Source organism: Saccostrea cucullata, unplaced genomic scaffold (genome assembly GCF_032062105.1).
Source record: "Saccostrea cucullata isolate Sc308-1 unplaced genomic scaffold, CSIRO_AGI_Scuc_v1 ctg342, whole genome shotgun sequence".
NCBI lineage: Eukaryota > Metazoa > Mollusca > Bivalvia > Ostreida > Ostreidae > Saccostrea > Saccostrea cuccullata.
Window position 1 is genome coordinate 439,910 of NW_026936636.1, and position 22,818 is coordinate 462,727.

Sequence of the window (22,818 nt, forward strand, 5' to 3'; positions counted from 1 at the left end):
GATGTTATCAACTTGAGATTGCCTGTCATTCTTCAAGTGAAAATAAAAATGCTCTTACTGTTAAAAAAATTAAAAATATTCATCAAGTTATAAGAAATAAAAACACTTCATTGAAACTATACCAGATTATACTGAGCACGTAAAAAGAGGTTTGGCTGTTTTTCACTGTTTTTTGTACTAGCTCGATCCTGTCAAGAGCAAAAATTTTGGAGATCCTGCTCAATTATACATAGCTACCATGGTTACCTGTATATAGTATACTAATGTTGTGCCGAGGAACATGGTTATCATTTACAGGTTAAAGAATAATGTTCAAAACATGGCCCCTTGAAGGTACCAATATTTCTTAAAATCATGGACATATATATATATATATACGTCCCTGCTAAAATATATAACTTAATCAAAATATACATTAAAACTTTTAAATAAAAAATTCACTCTTCATAAACTGTAAAAATACGCAGCCCACTTATAAAATCAATATGCGGTAGCGCAACTTTTAATGAAACCACGTGACACCCACTTCCGCCATTTTTAGTTGTAAGACGCAGGACCCCGAAGGTAATTTATGCAACAACTATGAAGAAAGAAGGACTTGGGTAGCAATACTTTGTATTCTGATGCGTTCTACAGTAAGTGATTTTGTAGGCTGTCGATCGCATGTAGATCCTAGATGTGATATTGTGACCTCGAGTTTGCCAGCGCTACTCGCTGTGTGTAAATCGAGACTCGTATCACATATCTACTTGCATGCTTATGCCACAGTTTAAAAAAAGTATCAATTATTATAGAAAATAAATGAGTTTGACAGTTTGACAAAGAAAATATAAGAACGGAAAGGTTGATTTTATTAATAAGTTATATGTGTGATGCTGTTTTACATTATTATACAAGTAAATATTTAGTACGTAACACTACGAATTTTTATCATGTTTATACAAGCTAAAAACGACTGAACAAACTCAAAGGGGAAAGAAAGAAAATTGCTTGTATAATATACTAAGCAAACTTCTTTTACTAATACAAAAAAGGATAAACGTTGAAAACTCAAGCGTTAAAAGATGTCGATTTAAAGAATTCCATTAATCTAGCATAACAAAGCAGAGGAAGAGCGTGTGTGTATAGTAATCGACAATGTGTGAATGTATGTAACGATACCTGCTGGAGAGTAATGGGAGGAAATTGTCTGTGAGAAGACAAGGTATTTGCTTCCCAAAGAAGGAAAGACGAAAGTACAGATCAAAATGATTTGCAACAAACACAGTGTGTATGAGTAAGGGATAGTTGCAGCAATCTATGTAAACTGTCGGAGTGAACTGATTAATCAACGGTTTTTAATGTTCACAGTTCTAAATAAAATAATTGAAATATTGATTAATTTTTTCCTTCTCAATAAATATTGCATGAATTGTCTAAGGAAATCGACTGATTCAGCAGAGCGGGAAACAGTTCAAGGTTTGATAAGTTTTGTTCTATGAAACAAACTTTAAATTGTAATGCTATAAATATAACAATGACAATAAAGTTGGAAAAAAGTCATACAAAAAGTTATAAAGTTTAATTATTTTAAATTTACAATAAAACATTAAATGATACCCTTCTATAGAGCAATATAGCAATCTTGCATTGCAAGTAGAAGGGTAAAAATTTTACGATTTAAATATCAAAGAATTTTTAATTCTGATACAAATTTTACGATTTTTACTATCTAAGATTGTGGTTTAGGAAAAATTGAAAAGAGATTAAGGGAAATAAATATTTTATAAACATGGAAGTAAAGAAAGTAAATGTGTTTGTACAAGGAAGTGACTGTAAAGACATAGTGATTTAAAGACGAGAAAAAAAATCACTTACTTACATAAATAATCTACTAGACTCGCTCTATATAAAGTACCTGAAACGAAGAAAGGTGATTCAGCAAGGGAGTATTAAATCCCAATTAAAGTATACATGTAATTGAAATTTCGGATACGTTAAATTAAGATTTCTTTTCGCTGTTTTACGGACTTTACTCCGGAAGTGTCTAATACTTCGGCATCGCGATTCGTTAGAGAAGCAACATGCTTTTTCGATTAACAACATGTTTTTTAATTGTTGGACAAGAGCTTATCGTATTTAAATATTCAATACCTACGACAAACATCTCCAATCCGAGCTTTTTGCGATGTAACCCTCCTAGTCCTAGGTCTGACTTGACTAGGAGTCAAAATCTCCAAGTTTCATATTCCTATAGAAATAAAACGAGGAGTTCCCAGTGGGGGTGCCACCAATAATTTTACAAAATATACCAAACTCTAAAAAAAACGAAGTGCTGAAAACGGATTTCCCCCTCTTGTAAGAGATTTTACGCAAAGCACGATTGATTGATTTATATGACCTTCGACTTGGTCATTATTTTACAAATGGCTTATTTTTTTTTAAGTAGGTCAAATATTTTATGTCATTTATTGAAATTTAAATGTGTTGATCACGTACATCTTGTCAACATTTACAGAGAAAATGGACATGATGTTTTAAAAGACAGGGGCATAGTCAGGGTACTTTTGACGTGTGACGCCCGAGTATGAGGTTTTGGGGGTCACCTTAAAGCCCCCAATGGGTCCAGGGCAAAGCCCAGGTGGGGGCCCAGGGGGTGAAGCCCCCGGAAGCTAGTGAATTTTAGACGATTTTGATGTGCATATTCGACCCTCCTGATCGCATTTATTTTTTTCTTAAACCTAATAAGTTTGTTACGCAGTTATATTCGATTTTATACAAAATGCCAACAAACACTCCTTGGGTGAAGGGGAAATATGAAGGGCCACGCCCTCAAAGGGGGATGGGAATTAATGAAAATTTGGTGGCATATTTTAAAAATCTTCTTCTCAAGAACCACTGTGCCAGGAAAGATGAAACTTATGGAGAAACATCCTTAGGTAGTATAGATTCAAGTTTGTTCAAATCATGACCCCCGGGGGTAGGGCGGGGCCAAAATGGCCGACCAAAGTTTTACATAGAAATATATAGGAAAATTCTTTAAAAATCTTCTTCTCAAGAATGACAAAGCCATAATTCATCATATTTATATGGGAGCATCTCAGGTAGTGTAGATTCAAGTTTGTTCAAATCATGACCCCCGGGGGTAGGGCGGGGCCAAAATGGAAAGTTTTACATAGAAATATATAGGAAAATTCTTTAAAAATTTGACAAAGCCATAATTCATCATATATATATGGAAGCATGCTCAGATAGTGTTGATTCAAGTTTGTTCAAATCATGACCCCCGGGGGTAGGGCAGGGCCAAAATGGCCGACCAAAATTTTACATAGAGATATATAGGAAAATTCTTTAAAAATCTCAAGAATGACAAAGCCATAATTCATCATATATATATATGGAAGCATGCTCAGGTAGTGTAGTTTCAATATGACCCCCGGGGGTAGGGCGGGGCCAAAACGGCAGACCAAAGTTTTACATAGAAATATATAGGAAAATTCTTTAAAAATCTTCTTCTCAAGAATGACAAAGCCATAATTCATCATATTTATATGGAATCATGCTCAGGTAGTGTAGATTCAAATTTGTTCAAATCATGACCCCCGGGGGTAGGGCGGGGCCAAAATGGCTGACCAAAGTTTTACATAGAAATATATAGGAAAATTCTTTAAACATCTTCTTCTCAAGAATGACAAAGCCATAATTCATCATATTTATATGGAGCATGCTCATCAAATTTTTGGTGGCCAAAATGGCCGACCAAAGTTTTTAAAGATATATATAGGAAAATTCTTTAAAAATCATAAAAATAGCAAAGCTTATTGGTCATGGGACTGCTTTTGGATTTAAACTTTATAAAAAGCCATTTTCTACTTTTTCTACCCTTAGTGCTCAGGTGAGTGATGTCAATTAAACCTAATAAGTTTGTTACGCAGTTATATTCGATTTTATACAAAATGCCAACAAACACTCAAATATGAGAAAGGATCTGTTCAATATCTCTGTATGTCACTGGAAAGTCGATATTAAGTTGTTATTTAAAAAACTCGGCAATATTATTGAAAAGTAAACCAAATTCCGGGAAAATCTAATGATTTCAGAGAGGTGCATATCCTATCGTATTTATGCGCCGGGATCGATAGATCGGGGGCGTCCTGTCTGTCTGTCTGTCTGTCTGTCTGTTTTAACCTTCGCCATAACTTTTAAACCGTGAGAGATAGAGACTTCATATTTGGTATGCCCTAGTCACTAATTAAGCTATTTCAAATGTCCCCAATTTCAATGACCTTGTGACTTTTACTGTGACCTATATGCTAAAAATAGCTTTTTCGAACTTTCGCCGTAATTTTTGAACCATAGGAGAGAGAGCCTTCATATTTGGTATGCATACTCCACTAAGTTCTTTAAAAAAAACAAGGTCAATGACCTTGTGACCTTGAATGTGACCTAAAATGCTGTGATGCTAAAAATACCTTTTTCGAACTTTGTTCCCGCCGGATGCATAGTGTTTCACAAGCACATCTTGTTTCCCTTAAAACTGATCCTGTTAATTTTCATTTATTTTTTATCATATAATTCAAGTAAAACACCGCTCGGAGACATACTGGGTCAGCAAGTTAACGAGAGGGTAAACGACAATTGCCAGTCCAGAGCTACCGCTTTTTTGTATATCTTTGAAGCAATTACTGTGGTTTTTTCTTTTTTGAAAAATCGATTTTTTAAAACTTGATGGATTGAAATTAATCAAATTTTCAAACAATTCTCAAAATAATATCGCGCCGGAGCATATATGTAGTGTTAACGTTTTTCATGTCCGTCCTTACATATTTCCTTCCTCCACACTTTTCGCTCAGTTTTCGCTTAGCTCAGTTTCAAAGACAGTCATGATATTCCAAGATTTTTTAAATCAAGCTTCATATGCCGATGCATAGTGATGGGGGCTATTCAATTGCATCAATATTTTTGACAGTGACTTGAATTTCCCTTTGACCTTGACCTCATTTTTCTCTAATAAGTATTCAGCTCAGTTTCAAAGAAATTGTTCAAAATATTTTTTTTCCGAACCTTTCATGATGATACATACTGATGAGAACTATTCAACTTCTTCAACAATTTTGATCAATGGATCTTGATATTTCTTTTAACCTTGACTTTAGATGTTTTTAATCAAAGTTTATATGCCTATTCATATTGACGAAAGTAGTCTGGTGTCCTTGCGCGAACGGTATTGTGGGAAGGATACCTAATGATTATAGCTTAGTTTCAATAAGATTATTCAAGCCATTTCAATCAAATCTAACAGGATAATATATGCATAATGGTAAGAGATAATCAACTGCCTCAACATTTTTTTAATTTGACCTTTCCTGTAATATTGACTTAAAATTTTGTGGTCTTTATGTCGCGGGTTCGAATTTAACTGTGGGACGTGGAGACCGGTCCTTCAGATGAAACTTTATAAACTGAGGTCCCGTATCGCAGTCGGTGCTGGCACGAAAAAAGATTCCTTACTGCTCAATGGCCCGAGTCCCCATCAAAGGTCAAAATTTGCGGCTCTCCACCTGCAATGATGGCATCTCCTTATGAGTGATAAATTCTCGAGAGGGATGTTAAACAACATACACTCTGTCAATCAAATATTTTTATGAGAAAGCTATTCAACTCGATATGCTTATATTTATTGATGAAAGGTTTTCAACTGTTTGAATATTTATGTCCTTTTTTCTTTGACCTTGGCGTCACGTTTCTCAAATTTGTGTTCAGTTGCTCAGTTTCAAAGAAAGTATTCAAAATACTTTTTTACGCAAGCTTATGCAATGAAACATTATTTTATAATTATTTACTAAATGGAGCCATCTTTTTAAAATAAAATTGCTTGGTTGCCCTCTCCCAACCGACTGACTAAAAATGGGATCAAAACTGTTCACATTCCAGGACAGGATATTTTCACCTGAGTAAACTTAGGTGACCTATTGCTATCCGTTTTCGTCTGTCGTCGTGCGGTGTACGTCGTGCGTCGTGTGTTAACATTTGAACATTTTCAGCTTCTTCTCTTTAACCGCTTAACCAATTTCAACCAATTTTGGCATAAAGCTTCTATGGGTGAAGGGGAACAAAAATTATGAATTTCATGGTCCCTGCCCCCCCCCCCCCCCCTGGGGCCTGAGGGGTGGGGCCAAAACCACTAAAATTAGTGCAATCTTAAAAAATCTTCTTGACTCCTGGACATCAAGCAGTCAAACTGTTGGTATGATTGTAATCAGCATTGAGTCATCTATTGAAATTGTGAAATTCATGGCCCCAGGGTCAGGGGTTCTAGTGCTAGGGTGGGGCTATATTGATTATATAGTGAACATGCATTATTTCTTTGAAAATCTTCTTCTCTGCTCCTGGGTATTAAATAAACTAACTAAGTACATAGTTATGATGAACAAGAGTGCCTCTACCAAAATTGTGAATTTTATACCCCCAGGGTCAGGGGTTCTGGTGTTAGGGTGGGGCCTCTATTAATTATATAGTGAAAATGCATTAATTCTTTGAAAATCTTCTCGCTTCTTAGCAATTGCAAAGTGTATAGTTATCATTAACAATGGTGCCTCTTTCAAAATTGTGAATGCCATAGCATCTAGCTTAAAACGTGAACCAAATTCAATCATTTGAAAGTTGTTGCATGATGCTCAGGTGACCTATTAGGCCCTTGGGCCTCTTGTTCTTTTATCCCGTCAACAAATATGTTGAGATTTTTTGGAAGATTTTCCCACCTACCAACCGACCCAATAATTTTACCGTAAATCAGAAGAGGGCAAGAAGACATTATTTTAAAGATGGCCTGTGTCCATTTTTTAAAACCTAGACCTTCTCAATGTACTTTGAACAAATTTACAGTTAAAACAAGTGTTGCTTATTAAAAATCTTGATTTTGTGATTCATAATTTCCCTTGCAAAGATTTCCTTACTTTATCATTTGACATTTATTAACAGGGCCATTGATTTTTATTTTCACTGATATTTTCAAGTCACTGAAAACTTCTTTGAAGAAAACTGATGTCTTGATTTGCGAGGAATAAAAACGAGAGGCCCATGGGCCATAATGTTCACCCGAGTAACATTAGCCCTTGTGTTCTTTATTAGCAGATTTTCACCAAATGTATTCCTTTGTAAAATTACGATAATATGTCTAGACCCCACCATACCTCCAGGCGTCATATTAAATTTGCACAAAATTGAATCTGAGGATGCTTCCATACTATTACATGAATAATCATGGCGTTGGTGTTCTAAGAAGAGGGCTTTAAAAGATTTTCCTTAAATAATATTATGTTAGATTTTAATTGGTCAGTGTGTCCCCCATCCTACCCGTGGGGTCATGATTTGAACAAATCAGAAGCTATACACTGCCTGAAGATGTTCAGTATAAAAATGACTATAAAATGTACACTCCCCTGTTCTTGAGAAGATGATTTTTAAAGATTTTTAATGTGTGTTCATATGCAAAACTTTGACCCCCCTACAGTGACCCCACCCTATTCCCAGGGTCACGATTTAGACAAAATTGAATCTACACTATAATTTTTTTTTTCATATTTCCATCTTAATATCATGCTCTGGCTATTCTTTAGTAGAAGCATTTTGAATGATCCCCCCCCCCCATGTACTAGCATCAGTAAACTTTGATCACCAATAGTAGCTCACCCTACCCCACAAGAGTCATGATTTGAACAAACCTCATACCCGAGGATGCCTTCATATAAATACATGTATAACTTGTCAACAATCAAACAGTTATTCAGTGAGAAAGAAAAGGAGATCAGTTATAGCTAGTTTATTTTAATGCAATATGGAAAAAAAATTATTCTCTGAATGAAAAAGGGTGTTTACAAGTTTGAAATGTTCTCTTATTATTCAAAAATATGTAAATTTGTCAAAGTGTAGATGAAAGTTTCATTTGCTTATTATTCCGAGAAAGTTGGCAAAATCAGTACACAAAAGTACTTACATGCTTAGTATCTTATGGAATCACCTCAACAGATTTGATTTACTGTATATACATGTTCCAGATATTCCCACTTTTGGGGGGAAATATTCGAACCCAGTCCCAATCAATAGGGGTGATGTAGTTCAAAGTTGGATTTGTTTCAGAGTCGGGTTATTGTTTTATTTCATAGACTCAGTAAGAAAATTAAATCGTAGCTAGCACTCCGCGGTTGCTTATTCCTTCTTTTATCTTAATATTTTCCCCAAAGTACTCTAGATAATAAATGCTTGTTATGTTATTATCGATTAAATACAAGAAATAATTTCAAATAAAGCACAATTCTGAAATGATAATTTAAGTGAAGAAATTTAAAGTTGTGTTTCTTCAGCTATATGGGAAAATAACGATTTGAAATTAGTGCATCTAAACATAATGTTTAATGTTTTTATTTTCGATCGAAAAAAGTTTCAATATTTGTTATTTAGGCGTACAAAATAAATTCTTTAAAATTATTTAAAAAATGAAGTTGCATAACTTGTAAATTACATATTGTTTGTGTCAGGTAACTCGTTTATGGGGACAATTTTTGAAAATGATTATTTTTTTTTTTCGCGTTTGCTTTAAAATTAGTAGACCAAAAATCAATTTGGCTTATTCTGAAAATGAAGGATACTTCAAATTCTTGGGTCGTTCATTTCTCTGTTTGCGTGGATTCGTTTCCGAAACATATCTGTAATTAGCTTTTGAGCATTTGCAATTTAATAACTTTAAAAAAGCAATTATATTAATAAAGAAGACCCCCCCCCCTTTATTTTGAGGTTAAAAGGTGGGGATAAGAAAATCATACATTATATCTGTGTTAAACACTTGTTTCCACCAGATATGAAGGTAGTATTTCAAAAGCGCCGTAATTTTAAAATTTCATTTATAATGTTTGTTTTTTTTTAATATTACTTCCCTAGTTTTTTTCTGAGATCTAAAGAAAACCTTTTTTGGATTTTTAATTAAAACATCGAAGATTGTCTGAAATTTATAATTCTGAGAATGTGTCTATATCACTTTCGTTTCTGGACCCCATCTCAAAAAGCCATTGGTCGCGTGGTGCATTGATTAGAGCGTTTGCTCTAGAGTCGCGAAGTAAGGAGGTGATCCTTTTGTTTTGGGGTTCGAATCGCACGTAAAACCGGTCCTACGGATGAGACAATGTAAACTGAGGCCCCGTGTCGTAGTAGGTGCGTCACGAAAAAGATCCACCATGCACTGCTTACTGGCCCTCTGTGCCGAGAATAGTTTTAAATATTGCAGCACTCCACCTGCAAATGGCGTCTTCATATAAGTACAAATTTTGAGATGGATGTTAAGCAACAAACCATCACATCAAATAAAAAGCTTTAGAACTGCCATGGTATTTCATAGATCAAAAGCTCAAAAAGCAGGATCGGACTAGTTTTCTGATGATATGATTGTTATCTATAAAAGCCCTTTGAAATGAAATGTTTATACACAACAAGATTGCCACTTTTCCTATATATTAAGAGTAAAAGTAAAATTTGTGAGAGTGCAAGGTTGTGTCAATCAAACCCATCCAAAAATTTGAAGTTTCAATAACTTTAAGATGAAATAAAATTTTTAATATATTTTTGTGTGAAACGCTATTAAAATATATATGTCGTGATATTGTACAGAAAATGTTAACTTCAAATCTGTGTCCATGCACCTTTAAAAAACATCAGCACCTGCATCATTTATATGTACTCTTTTATGTATATTTCAGAGGACTTTTAGAACAGTAGAGAATGACTGACACCCAAGGACAGGGAAAGGCAGCGCCTGCCCTGCCAAAAATTAAGAAACAGAGTAACAAAGGTAAAGTTGTCCGTATTGGCATGAATACAGAATTATCGATTCGAATTAATTGGTGTGCAGTGTTGAATTCCCGAAACATTACAGTATGAGCTATGACTTGATGTCGGGAATTTTTCAATATAGATTTAGATTTGTTTATGTTTTGATTTTGTACTTATAGTAGTTCCGTAGACAGCTCTAATAACAAGATTTTCACATATTTAGATATTCCCGCCCCCAAACACTTTAAAATCACGATTATGAAATTTTCACGTACTTGCTTTACTTTTTGACCAAAGTAAATATTCTTTGCCTTTCCTTTATTTAAGGTGGTTTGCGAAATGTGGAAAATAACAGCAGAGATGCACAGGAAGTGAAACTAACAATAGAGCGATCGAATCTGGACTTAACGTACGCCTCTCCATGGAGTCCCAAAACAATCCAGATGGTTGTCAACAAGGAGCTGGAATCTCAGTACAGGTATGATCAGAATCAAACTAGTATGCTAATGACAACTGGCACTCCATCGTCGGAAACCATCGCCTAGTTACGCTTCGTTCCTATCTCCATCACGGAGAGGAAGGAAGCGTAATCAGCCGTGGGTTTCCAACGATGCTGGCACTCTTACATGTTAGATTATGTGATTTTATTTAATGACGGATGTTTTTACAGGGAAAAGAAGACAGCCATGAAGGAAGAAGGACGGCCCGCCAGGGAGCTTCAGGACCACTTTGCATTTATTTTGGTGAAAGATCCAAAAATAATGACAAAGATAGCACAAGAAGGCGTCAAGACCAAACAAATAGCATTCAACGCTCTAGGTTAGCTCTTACATTTCATGTATTTATATGGACAATATTTTGTGTTCTCGAATATTGAATTAATGTATATTTTATATCATCAAATACGATGTGTATAACTATTGAAGAAAAAATTGTCCTTTATAAAGATTTACTTGACATGTTTAATAACTTAAATACCGTATAAGTGGAAATTTTAGCGAGACGCAAATTTAGCGATTTGTCCTTAAAAATTGGTATTTTATTTTTAGCGAGATGTAATTTTAGCGATTTTAAAAAGCTCACTCAAGAAGCTATTAAAAATAAAGCGCAATTAATATTTAGCGATATCAAATTTTAGCGATCTTGGCATCCTCGTTAATAATGCCAAAATTAAATCCTCGCTAAAAATTCTGCTTATACAGTATCTTGTTAATCAAAAAATACGAAAATTTTGGCTCATAAAAAGTATTTGTTATGCATGCAAAAATAAAATCAAAGTACTCAGAAGTACAGAGAGCCGGGCTCGTTTACAGAACAGAATGGATTTCTTACATGAATCACGTTTATATTCTGATGAAAAAATTTATTTTAAAACTATCAATATAAATGATAAGACACTGACAGTGAGTTTTTCAATCCTAATACCACGGTCCGATTTTGCCAGAATCAGAATTAATCTGGTACCGCAGCTGAATGTAAACAAACAAGCCAATCTGGTTCCCTCTCCTGCTTTACCTCGTATGTGTAGAGAACTACGGTAACACTGATTATCAAAAATCCTTACGTGAATGAACTATGTTCTTTGACTTATGAAGTTTTCAAAGTCATTACTACTAATGTTTATTTTATATAGATAAAACTTCGTTTTATTTTTGTTGCTTTATTTAGCGTTTGTATTATCTCAAAAGCGGTTGAAAGTAAGAACTATATTTTTGCACGTAACTTTAAAATGGCGACTATGGGGTCAACATCCTGCCTTGAACAGGATCACATAAGCCGGCAATTGCTCTTTGAGCAATAAGCCCGGCTAATCATGTAAATAAACGTTATGTATAATGTGCTTCTGTAATATAAAATTATGAATTTTAAAGATTAATGATGTTAATATTAAGTTAGATATGTATTGTGATCAGGTAACAGCAAGCTTGGAATCTATGTCTGTAAGCATGCAGATGTGCAGCTGAAACTTGCAGAATCATGGAGGGTTGACCAATGCCACCTTATTGTTTGCAAGGTAAGTTCCATCTTATTGTTAGCAACGTTCAAAATTTTATTCATATTCATTACGAAGAAGTTTTTTGAAATGATAAATCAAAGATATAGAATAAAATCTTTGGTAATCCTTGTCGTTAACTCTAGGTTATGTATGGTAAATGTAAACTGGTCACTCCACAAACTGGCACTGAAATAGAGCCTACACCCAACTTTGACTGCCATGTCTCTCAGGAAAAACCAAATCCCAACGATTCCTTCAGTTTACAGATCATAAAGTCCATGGTAATTATGGGAAGCCTTTAAGCAATACTTTCTAAAATGTTGTGAAACGGTTTATGATAAATAAACCAAATATATAGGGAAATAAATTGAGTTGTTTTACGAAAATGTATTCCAAAGAAGGTTTTTAACAATATTTCAACATTTTTTGTTTCATTCTTATGTATTGACTGATTGATTTATCTTCCATACTTTTTCTCTTAGGTATACATGTATGAATACAATGAGGATTATGAAACAGTTGACAGACCAAAGCACTGTGTACCTTATGCATTTGTAGTCTATGAAAAATCTAGGGATAAAAGATTAAGCTCTGACACAAAGCCTATACAGTGGGCATCTAAACCAAAACCATCAGCAAGTTCGCGTCCATCCTCTGGAGGAAATGAGGCTCTGAGAAAATCTAACAGAGAAGCCTTTGAGAAAAGGGTAGCAGGCTTATACAATGCTCCCCCATTCCCTCACTTGTATATTCCGCCAGTGGAGAATCGGATGACAAGTCAACAGGGATTGCTTCCATTACCCATTCTAAGGCCCTCCATATACAGTGTACACCAAACAAGGCAGGATCCCAGGGTAAGGTCTTCAAGTCAGGATGATGAGTCTTCACTGACTAAATCTGTTGAAGAATCTACTGCAACCACCAAATTAGTAGAAGAATCTACTGCAGCCTCCAAATCGGTGAAACCTGAACAAGTTATTTCACCTTCCAAAACTGTGGAAGAAATAGATACTGTTCCTTATAGCCCTGGCAAAGACCACGAAGAAAGTGGTGAAGAGTCCTATGTAGACACTATTCCTACACCTGAGAGAGAATTGGAGGAAAGCATTATTAAGGCATCATTCAGAAAAGACACTCACCCCCCTGAACAAAGCACAGAAGAAAAAGTTGATCTCTCCATGCTGAATGCAAATTCTGACCAGCTGGAAGCAGTTGTGAAACATTTAGAAGCAGTATTAAAAAAGAAGCAGGAGGAATTGTTGATAAAAGAAGGCATGGTGCAGGATGAAAAAAATTACGAATCTCAATATGAGATTGAGGAAATTTCTCAGATGCAAGATGTTGATGAACGAATTGTAGGAAGTGCAGAGGAAAGTTTTGTCGTGAATGAAATGGGAGATATTGATGAAAGAGTTAGATCCACTTCTAATATGCAAGATGATGCTTGGAATACAAATTTTGCAAATGCTTTTGGATTTGATCCAAGAAATATTCCTTTCAAGAAGTCTGTAAAAGACTTACCAGAAGAAGAGAAAGACAATAAACACAGTACTGACATAATAAAAGAAGTTCCTATGGATATCGACTCTGACAATGAAAGTAATCCAATCAAAAGTGCAAGCCCACCACAATCAAAAGATGATTCACCTCAAAAAGAAAAGACAGGCAGAAAAGTATCCCTATCGGATTATAAAGCTAGAAGAAAACAGACATCGCCTATTAGGCCCAAAGTAAATGAAACAGTAGGTAGACCAGAAATTCTCAGAAATAAAACTTACCAAGGAAAAGAGGTAAATTCTTTATCTTCACAGACACCTACCTCAACATATTCTCAGTATTTAACAGAAGAACAAGCTAGATATTTTCAACACTCTTATTCACACCAACAAAACAGAACCATGGAAATGGGACACTTGAAATTTCCACCTACAGCTCATTTTCCTAATACCTCATCTAGTCAACTTACAGACATTCAGAATTCTCAAATGTTGGGACAATTATCTTCCAATCTTCAGATCACCAATAGCTCTTTGCAATCTCCTACAGCAAGCAGATCTCCTGGTTCAGCTGGTAGCTCTCATTTTGGAGGCTTTTTCCAAAGGTCTCCAACTGGTCTTTCACCTGGAGCATCATCAAACCAGCCAATTGGAAGTATTTTACACAAAGTGAATGTAGATATCTCCAACATAAAAAACATCTTACAAAGCATAGCATCACCAACGACATCACCAACCGTTAGTCCAGAAAAGAATATTTGGTCGTCTGCTCATGAAGATGTTCCATGGATGCAGTTGAAAGATGTTCAGCGACAACTTTCATTTGAAGAAAAACAGGCAGAGTTGAGGTATGATGCCTATAATTTGACATCTTCTAAACCCGAAAAACCTGTTGAAGATGACGATGATTCCGATTTTACCTCTCTCATCTCAAAAATTAAGAATTTACAGCAAGAAATTGATCAAATTAAAAAGGATGAGAAATCAAAAGGTACAGAGTGGCCTAGTCCATTGAAAGCAGTGAAAGAACTTGTTGATAAAAAGTTGGAGGGTAGCAAACAGGAAATACCCTCTGTTAGCAGAGGTGCAAATTTACTACAAGATCTTTCATATTTCGAAGAGGAGAAAAAGGAAGAGAAAGAAAAACCAAAGAAAGAAACTGAGGTTATTGATCTAAGTGGAGATGGAGTAAATATTCCAGGATTCGGATTTTCCGAAGAAAGTCCAGGGAAAAAATTTCAAACACCTCCTGAGCGCATTGAAATTCCAAAGGAACCCGAGACAATTGACCTCTGTGATGATGATTTGCAGGATGATGAAATTTCACTTAAAAGATCACAGGAAGAACCATTGTCTTTATCAGACAATCACGACAGTGATGATAACTGCCTTGTTATATGTGATCATTCTCCAGGAAAAATAGATGAATCAACAGCACCAAAGACAAATCCAAGTTTACTTGGCTTTTACAAAGATACTCTCATGGATGATGACAAAGTAATGAAGGATGTGAAGGAAAGTTGTCTACAAACTGAAGAGAATATTCACATATTTCAAATGCCAAAGGCCGTTCCTACCACAACAAAGAATTCAAAGAACAATGGAGTAGAGATAAACTTGGAAAATGATAAAGAAATCGGCTATATTTCTTGCGAAGGTTCATATACATCAGAAAATGATAATTCTCCTGTCAAGCAGAAGTCAACATCAACAAAAAAAGTAACTGAAGATGGAAGAAAAACCCCAGAGGATTTGGGTTCTAGACAACAAGAAAACAGCAAAGAACTTCATTCAAAGGTAAGTCTATCCACCATGAGATTTTATATTTACATGTTTATGATAAGAATTTTTTAAAGGCATAATCTGCGCTTTAAAAAATAGAGAGACGAATTGGTCTGGGAACTAAAATTAAGTCTGGTTCACAGAAATTAATTGTCTTATAAATATTACATATTGAATGGTTGAAAAATGATACATGAATATATAACTGTAATATTTGAATGATGAAAATCAAAGTAGAACAAATCACAGAAATTAATGTAAATATAAGTGTTTTGTATTGCACAAGGAAACACCTTCGAAGTTATCAACAGTTTCAAGCTCGACAGATTTATCAGTTAGAAGGAGTCCATCTGACATGTCATCTAGTGACGAATCAAAAAGGAAAGCTCAGAGAGCCAAAATGAAAGCATACTTGCTGAAAAAGAAAAGAGGGATGATTGGATATACAAAGAAGAGAAAACGGAAAAAGAAACATGCGGAGTTGGATGATCTTATTAGCACAACCTCCTCTGACCTCCTGGATGTCAGGTGTATAAAATTATAGCGAAAATAATTTAATTTTTTTTTAGTTTTATTACCAAAGTTTTGGCTATTTGAAGACGATTCTTTTCTTATCCTTTCACTTGCATGAGGGGTCATTTACACAAAAAGATAAATAGACTGCAATTACTTTGATTGTCTTCTGAATGATTCAATAAAGTTTTGAAATAAACCTGTAATTCTGCCTTCTTTAGAATTTAAAAGTTTTTTTTTAATTTGTAGTGAATCTCTGAGTTTGGATAGATTTTCTGGTGCCCTGTCTTCAAAATCAAGAATGTCTTCCCCTCTTGATAGTGTGCAAAAGCTGAATCCGAATACTTTGCTGGCTGACTTGGGTGTGAAACACTGGACAGATGGTTTGAAAGTCAAAGAACTGCAACCAGTTGTCTACCTAAGAAGGGTAAGATATATGTTATATTCAGTGGAAAGATCTAAGTTGTACAGAAAATCAAAAATGAAAGAAACCAAATGCCTACTTTTTTCACTTCTTAGTGTGATGACCCAAAGTCTTTAACATCGAACCAGCCACTGACAAGGATACAGTTAGAATCTCAGTCTTCAGAAATATTGCCAGATGTGGATAGTCGTTTTCCTCAACATAAAGATGACAGAGTTAAAGAGTGGATTGAAGGCACAAGAAAGAAGATAAAACTAACATTGAAAGACCAGAAAGAGAATGAAATGGAAAAGGCGCAAAATATTCCTGTGTTCCATACTTCAGAGAGAAAACTTTCAATACCAGTTTCAGCAAAACCTGAACCGAAGAAATTAGATGACGTGAATTTCAATGAAAAGAAAGAAATTAAACAACAAATACTACAGCCTAGTCAAATTAAAAAAGAACCCTGTTTAAAGTCAGATGCGGTGTCAATGACTGTTACAGGTGTGAAAATCGAAAATAAACCCACTCAAGGGCAAGTTAGGAACATCTCCCCAATCACAGTTATTTGCTCTAAACCGCCAATAATAGCACAGACGAGGGTACCTTCCCCAGTTGTCACTTGTGTACAAAGTGCTAATATCAGTTTTAAACCAATAAGTGTAACTTCAGGTCAGCAATTAGCAGCTGCAAAACAAGACTTGTTTACCCCGAGAGTTGTTAGACTTTCCTCGAGTGCTCCATCTCAGCAAAATCTGGTAATTCCCACTATAAGATCTGAGCCAGTTCCTCCACAATCAACAACCAACTTGGTGACCTCATCATTCACAAATCTCCCGCAACAGGCACCTCACCTGTCTGCCAATCAGATGACACTTATTTCAACATACAATAGCTATCTTGCCAATCCTTCAGGACTCACGGGGTCCTATCCTGTAATAAACCCTGTTTCAGCAACTCCTCAAAGACCACCTGCTGCACAACCATCGTCATGTAACCAGCAAGGTTCAGCAGTCCAGTCTTCAAGTTCTCCTTATTTATCAGCAGTGCCCCTTCATTCAGGGGTTCCATCAGCAGTCTCGCAAGGACAATCGGCAGTTGTCAATACCAATCCAGCGCTGAAAAATGTGTCTCAAGGAAATGCACATATTGGTGGTAATATTCCAGTACATCCTCAAAATGCCCATGTTCCACCTAATGAGCAGATGCATCAAAGCAGCTTAGTTCAAGTACCTAAAACATATGGTATTAATCCTAACTTTCCACCACCTTACAGATACACATCTGCAGCTCAGCAACCGTATCCTATCCAAAGATTTCAAACTCCAGTTACTCAATCTGTATTCCAAGGTTCTTATCACCCTTCGCAATCACCAATCCAAAGTATTCAGCGGCCAAATCTACAAAGACCACTGTATACAAATCAACCCCATCAACAACAGATGAATCAAAGAGCAACATTTCAACCTGTTCATCAAGGAATGGCAGATAACCAGAGAGTACCGCCTCGACCTGCTCTTCAGGTTGTGACACCACCAACAACTCCCCTCTCTCAAGTTTTACCACCTCAGCCTATTCCTCAGAACCCATCATCCTACCCTAAACTGCCTTTTGGACAGGTACCGGCACCGCCCTCTTCCACTTTAAATGATACGACGGCTGCAAAAAGAAAATCTACAGATGTTATGGATTGGTTTGTTGAAAAGTTTGTAGCTAAGAAACATGTGAAGGAGAGTGGGTCAAGCAGCTATACTGATACATATTCCGATACTGATTCTAAAAATTCACGAAGATCAAGATCTCGAAGCCCAACTGACTCTTATACTGAATCATCACTATCCCCAAGTCCACGGAAAAAGCGATCCGATTCTTTTTTAGTCTATGGCTGCCAGCAAGGAGCTGGCAGAAATGAATCTAATACGAAAATGATGGATGGAAGTGCACTATCCTCACAAATAAAAGACATGTCACCAGAAAGAGTGAAATATTCACCTGTAATTGACGGAAAACAACATTCACCAGATTGGAGGAGACCGTCTTTTGAAAAACAGAATTCTTCGGAAAATCGAGGAAGCCAGGTTGTAAATAATATGAATTTGAAAGATCGTGTAGAAAAGAGTCCAACAAAGATTGACCATCCAAGTCGTCCTGTCAAAGGACCATCTATTGAGGAAAAACCTAAACCAACATTTAGAAACACTTTTAGGCAAGTAACAAACGATGTGCTGCAATCAGAACAAGAAATTGCAGATGCTCCAGCAAGTCCTGACACTGACACTCGAAATGTTACATTTGAGACCCCTGCAAGTCCCGAGCAGGAAACACCAGCAAGTCCAGATCATAATGTTTCAGAAATCCCACAAATATCTTATGAGATCATTGAATTGGGCGAAAGTCCAGAGAGGCCTACAGATGATGAAAAAATGGATCTTTTTGATACTTCAATTGATAAACTTGATCGTAAACGAGAAGCAATCAGAAGACAATTGGATGATTTAAGATCCGACTCAAATTCTCCCCGGGTGATCAGGAATGTTGAATTGAAATCTAATGACTTGATAGAGATTTCTGATGAAGAACTTGAAGAGGGAGAAATAGCTGATGAAAGTAAACGAAAAGAAAGCGGTTCTGATAATGACAGGCGAATTGTTGCTGTTCATGGAACTGAGGATTCCAAAGATAAAATTTTGAGCAAATATCATGAGGGATTAAGTGTGACTGTAAATGCTAAAGGAAAATCAGATCTGGGAGGTAAAACCAAAACTATGAAAACAGAGTATGACGCGAATAATTCCGAAAGAATGGATGAAAAAGATAATAATTGGTCTTCAGATGACAGTGATCGTGAAATGGACAGAAAAAGTCGTTCAGATAGGTATGGCTACAGATATAGATCGTCAAGAAGAGATCCGTATTCACGCAAATCACATGAGCACAGATCAAGATTTAGATCACGAGGTCGAAGTTCAAGCAGTGATAGGAGGTATAGATCACATCGTCGTAGCTCTAGCTCCAAAAAGCGCTACACATCTCGAGGTAGGAGCTCCAGTAGTGAGAGACGATACAGATCGCGCAATCGAAGTTCAAGTAGCGAGAGACGCTATAAATCACGTGGTCGGAGTTCAAGCAGTGAAAGGCGGTACAAATCACGTGGTCGGAGTTCTAGCAGTGAAAGGCGTTATAAGTCTCGTGGTCGCAGTTCCAGTAGAGACAAACATGAGAAATACAAAAGGTCTAATAAGTATAAAGAATATGGCAGTGATTCTAGCGAAGGGGCAACCAAGAAGAAAAATAATAGAGATGTTTCAAAAGACTACGTCACAGATAGAGCACTTCCTAGTCAAAGCGAATCGCTTAACAAAAATGAAAAGCCCCAAACAGATAAAGTACCATATGAAAGGAAATTCAGCGTCTCAACGGCAGCAAATGCTTGGTCTGAAATGTTACGACAAAAACCTACAAATATTGAGGTCATAAAGGGTGACAGAAAGGACAAAGACGTGCCTATCCCAACTCAAGACGACTTAAATGTGTACAAAGAGCTAAAGGAATATATAACGAATAAAAAACTTGAAGCGATATCAACCATCCAGAGTGGAAATGGGCAAACTAACGTCTCTGATCAAGCTAAAGAAACAAAAGGTTTTGTCAGAGTTATTCAAAATATGACTCCCAAAGAGACATTTAAATCTTGGGCAATCAAGGAATTTAAATTTAATACAGAATCCGAATTTGATGAAATCGCATCTAAGATAACTGTGAATTTGAACTTGGAGATAACGCAGTTATCGAAGTGTCAAAGAAAGGCAACCAAGGCCAAATTGCGGAAAGAAGTAGAAATAGCAATGGAATCATTACGAATAGAACGACTTGGTGCTAACCAATCATTTCCCGCTTCTTCTGCAGAAAGCGTTGTGAAAAATGACAGAAATGCATTACAAATTAGGCCTTTTGAGCCTTTGAATATAATGAAAAATTCAATTGAAAAAGAATTAGAGATAGTTCGGGATCATCTGAAGAAACTGTGGCATTCTACACAAGTGTTGATTGATGCCGTACATCCTACACATGTAGGTTCAAAGGGGGCCCCAAAAAGTGACAAAAGTGCCCATTTATTTTCGATAAGACAGGACATGCAACAAATAGAAACGGACTTAGTTCAAAGAACTGCAACGTATGGGGCGCACTACGGAGTAGTGAATCGCCGTGTGCCAAACGAGTTATTGACCGATGAGGAGAAAAATAGCCACTTTTCTGAGGAGAGTTTAGTACTGGTACTATCGGGATATATTCCTTCAAAGGCCTTTCAAAAGCTCACAGCATTACGAGAAAAACTTGAAAACGCAAAAAAAGACATTGCAAAAGCAGAGTCATTGCAAAATAAAGAGCAGTTAGTAAGACTGAGAATGGGTAAAGAAGAGATTCACAGAGCCAGAAAGGCCATGATGTTATCATTCACAGGGCCTCTATCAAAGAAAAGGATTCAAAAGATCAAAACAAAGGCAAAGTGTTACAGAAACTGCGTAGATTATTTTAAAAAGGAGCTGGGTGAATTTGATGCAGAAACTCACCTGAGGTACCTGATGATATCCCTGCAAGATCTGGATAAACACTTCAGTTTGTTAACACAGTTACAGGTATGAAAACTGTTTGATAAAGAGTTGAAATATAATTTGAAGGTTTTGTATCTTTGGCTAAAAAAATTATTTATTTATTTTTTAGGAGGAACAAGAAAAACAAAAGCAAGAGGAAATAAATCAGTAAGTTTAAAAAAAATTATCATAATAAAACCTTTTTAAAAGTGGCAGATATTTGATGGTACTTTTTACAGTGTATGTTACTAATGTTGTGTCTAACAATTTAGAGACATTCATCTGAAGAAAAGAAGAGTGATGGTGAACAAATTTCACGATAACTTTCGGTTTGTTGACAACCAGTTGAACAGCATGTTTGCGAAATATCAATTCACGAACCCGCACGTGCTGCCCGCCATTACGGATGTTTCCAGAAAGATCAAAGAAGCCTTGGTGTTAATAGATGCTGAGAAAGATTCTAAGAACATTTCCGTCAACACTGTTGCCCAGTTAGAGCAGATTCTGAAATCATGCCTAACCGGCTACGAAAATGTTAAACAACAAATAGGTAGGCAATTTTAAGATGTATCTTTTTTTTTCTAAGAAGAATTTCTGCAAAGAAATAACGATTTACATATTAGTCAACCATATTTCTTTGTTTTCAACAATTTGATCTTTTTTACGCAGTTGGCCTTGAAGTGAGTATCAGGTCACATTAAGATGTATACATTTTTGCTGTCATATTCTTTCTTCGTACCAGCATTCTGCTATTGTTGTATATTGTGTTGTATTGCGATTTTTCAAAATCTTAATATTAATGAAAATAATCCTACCTACAATATGTTTAAATTCTCCTATCTTTCTTCTGCTGCCCTTCGATTGTCTCCTATTAGATGCAAAACTTTATGGCAACTTCAGCATGCATATTGTGTTGTACAATTATTTTTTGAAAACACTAATCGATCTGTTATATCATATCATTACACATATGTATAAACAAATACATGTAGTTTTAAATAATTTTGGAAAAAAAAATTAATTTTTGTATTTTTTCCTTAAGTTGGACTTAGTTTTTTCATGATAATTTATGGTGAAGACCTATAAGCAACTAAAGAGGGAAGATAATTAGTCAAGTTTGTAAACTACATCATGAGTGACTTTGGTTAAATTTTTGGTGGTTAGAATGATGAAGATATAAGTAACCAACAACTATTAGATAATAATGAAGTCATTTTGCATGTTCAAAGTCTGTAGTTATGGTGTAGTTCTTTTTTAGATATGATAAAAGCATAATTAAGCAACTATAACTTATAGTGGCATGATAATTTGTAGTGTTATGGGTAACCACAAACTGTAAGTACCTTATAATGATCTGAAATATATCCAACGTACATGTACAGAAGATGTGTTTTTTCCTCAAAACTGAATTAAATATTTACAAATCCTGTGTAAAATCTGTCTTTAAATATCTCATTTTTAATGCTTCAGATACAGTTAAATACATATGAGATATTCTGATATATAATTACGAGGATAGATCAAACATACCGATTTCTCAGTGTAAATGGGTATACAGACACAAAGAATACAATGTTAAATAAATGCAGGCTTGAACACGTAAAAATACATTCCTAATGTACAAACCTTTTTAATCTAAATTCAAAATCAATTTTTCTTACTTTTTTTTTTTACATTACCCCAGACATATTATAATTATTTAAATAAATGATTAAAATTCTACAATTGCTACTCTATGCCCTTCTAGACATGGCATAAATCGAGGTCATAAATAACATCAGCATATTTTTCATTACAGAAAAGAAATAAAATCTATATATATATATATATATATATATATATATATATATATATATATATATATATATATATATATATATATAATATACATGTATATATTTTAATGTTTGCAAAGTCCGTTATTTTGTGTCGTTGAATTTACTTGCCTTGTAATTTGTTAGTTTGTGTTGTCTTTATTTACGTTTTTTTAATTACTGTATCTAGTCCTTTAAAAATTATTTTCCAAGAATTTTGGGCATTATTGTGTGTACAGATGCAGCATTCAGTTATATTACTGAAGTTTAGTTCTATGATGTAAGGATTTGCTATATATAATTACCACAAACAAAAAATGGATGTGCGGGTTGATATATATTTTTTGACTGATTTTGATTTGTAATGACATAAATAATAAATCCCTGAAATATAAAGAAGTAGTAGGTTTTCCTTATG

The 22,818-nt window shown here is 35.3% G+C and overlaps 1 protein-coding gene across 1 annotated transcript; it reads left to right on the plus strand.

Annotated features, from left to right (window-relative positions):
* Positions 1 to 525: 525 nt before the first annotated feature.
* Positions 526 to 21,595, plus strand: LOC134246013 (uncharacterized). The gene is made up of 13 exons (XM_062728263.1): positions 526 to 647; positions 9,740 to 9,820; positions 10,129 to 10,279; positions 10,472 to 10,620; positions 11,715 to 11,815; positions 11,941 to 12,078; positions 12,280 to 15,090; positions 15,362 to 15,603; positions 15,838 to 16,015; positions 16,108 to 20,631; positions 20,717 to 20,754; positions 20,859 to 21,136; positions 21,256 to 21,595. The coding sequence occupies exons 2-13, from the start codon at positions 9,751 to 9,753 to the stop codon at positions 21,285 to 21,287; spliced, it is 8,712 nt and encodes a 2,903-aa protein (XP_062584247.1). The 5' UTR covers positions 526 to 647; positions 9,740 to 9,750; the 3' UTR covers positions 21,288 to 21,595.
* The last annotated feature ends 1,223 nt before the right edge of the window (positions 21,596 to 22,818 follow it).

Excerpts from the sequence above, each read along its gene's own strand:
- LOC134246013 (XM_062728263.1), top strand. The coding sequence starts at position 9,751 with ATGACTGACACCCAAGGACAGGGAAAGGCAGCGCCTGCCCTGCCAAAA. Across the intron at positions 12,079-12,279 it reads TACAGATCATAAAGTCCATG|GTATACATGTATGAATACAA; the intron begins GTAATTATGGGA and ends TTTTTCTCTTAG. Across the intron at positions 16,016-16,107 it reads CAGTTGTCTACCTAAGAAGG|TGTGATGACCCAAAGTCTTT; the intron begins GTAAGATATATG and ends TTCACTTCTTAG.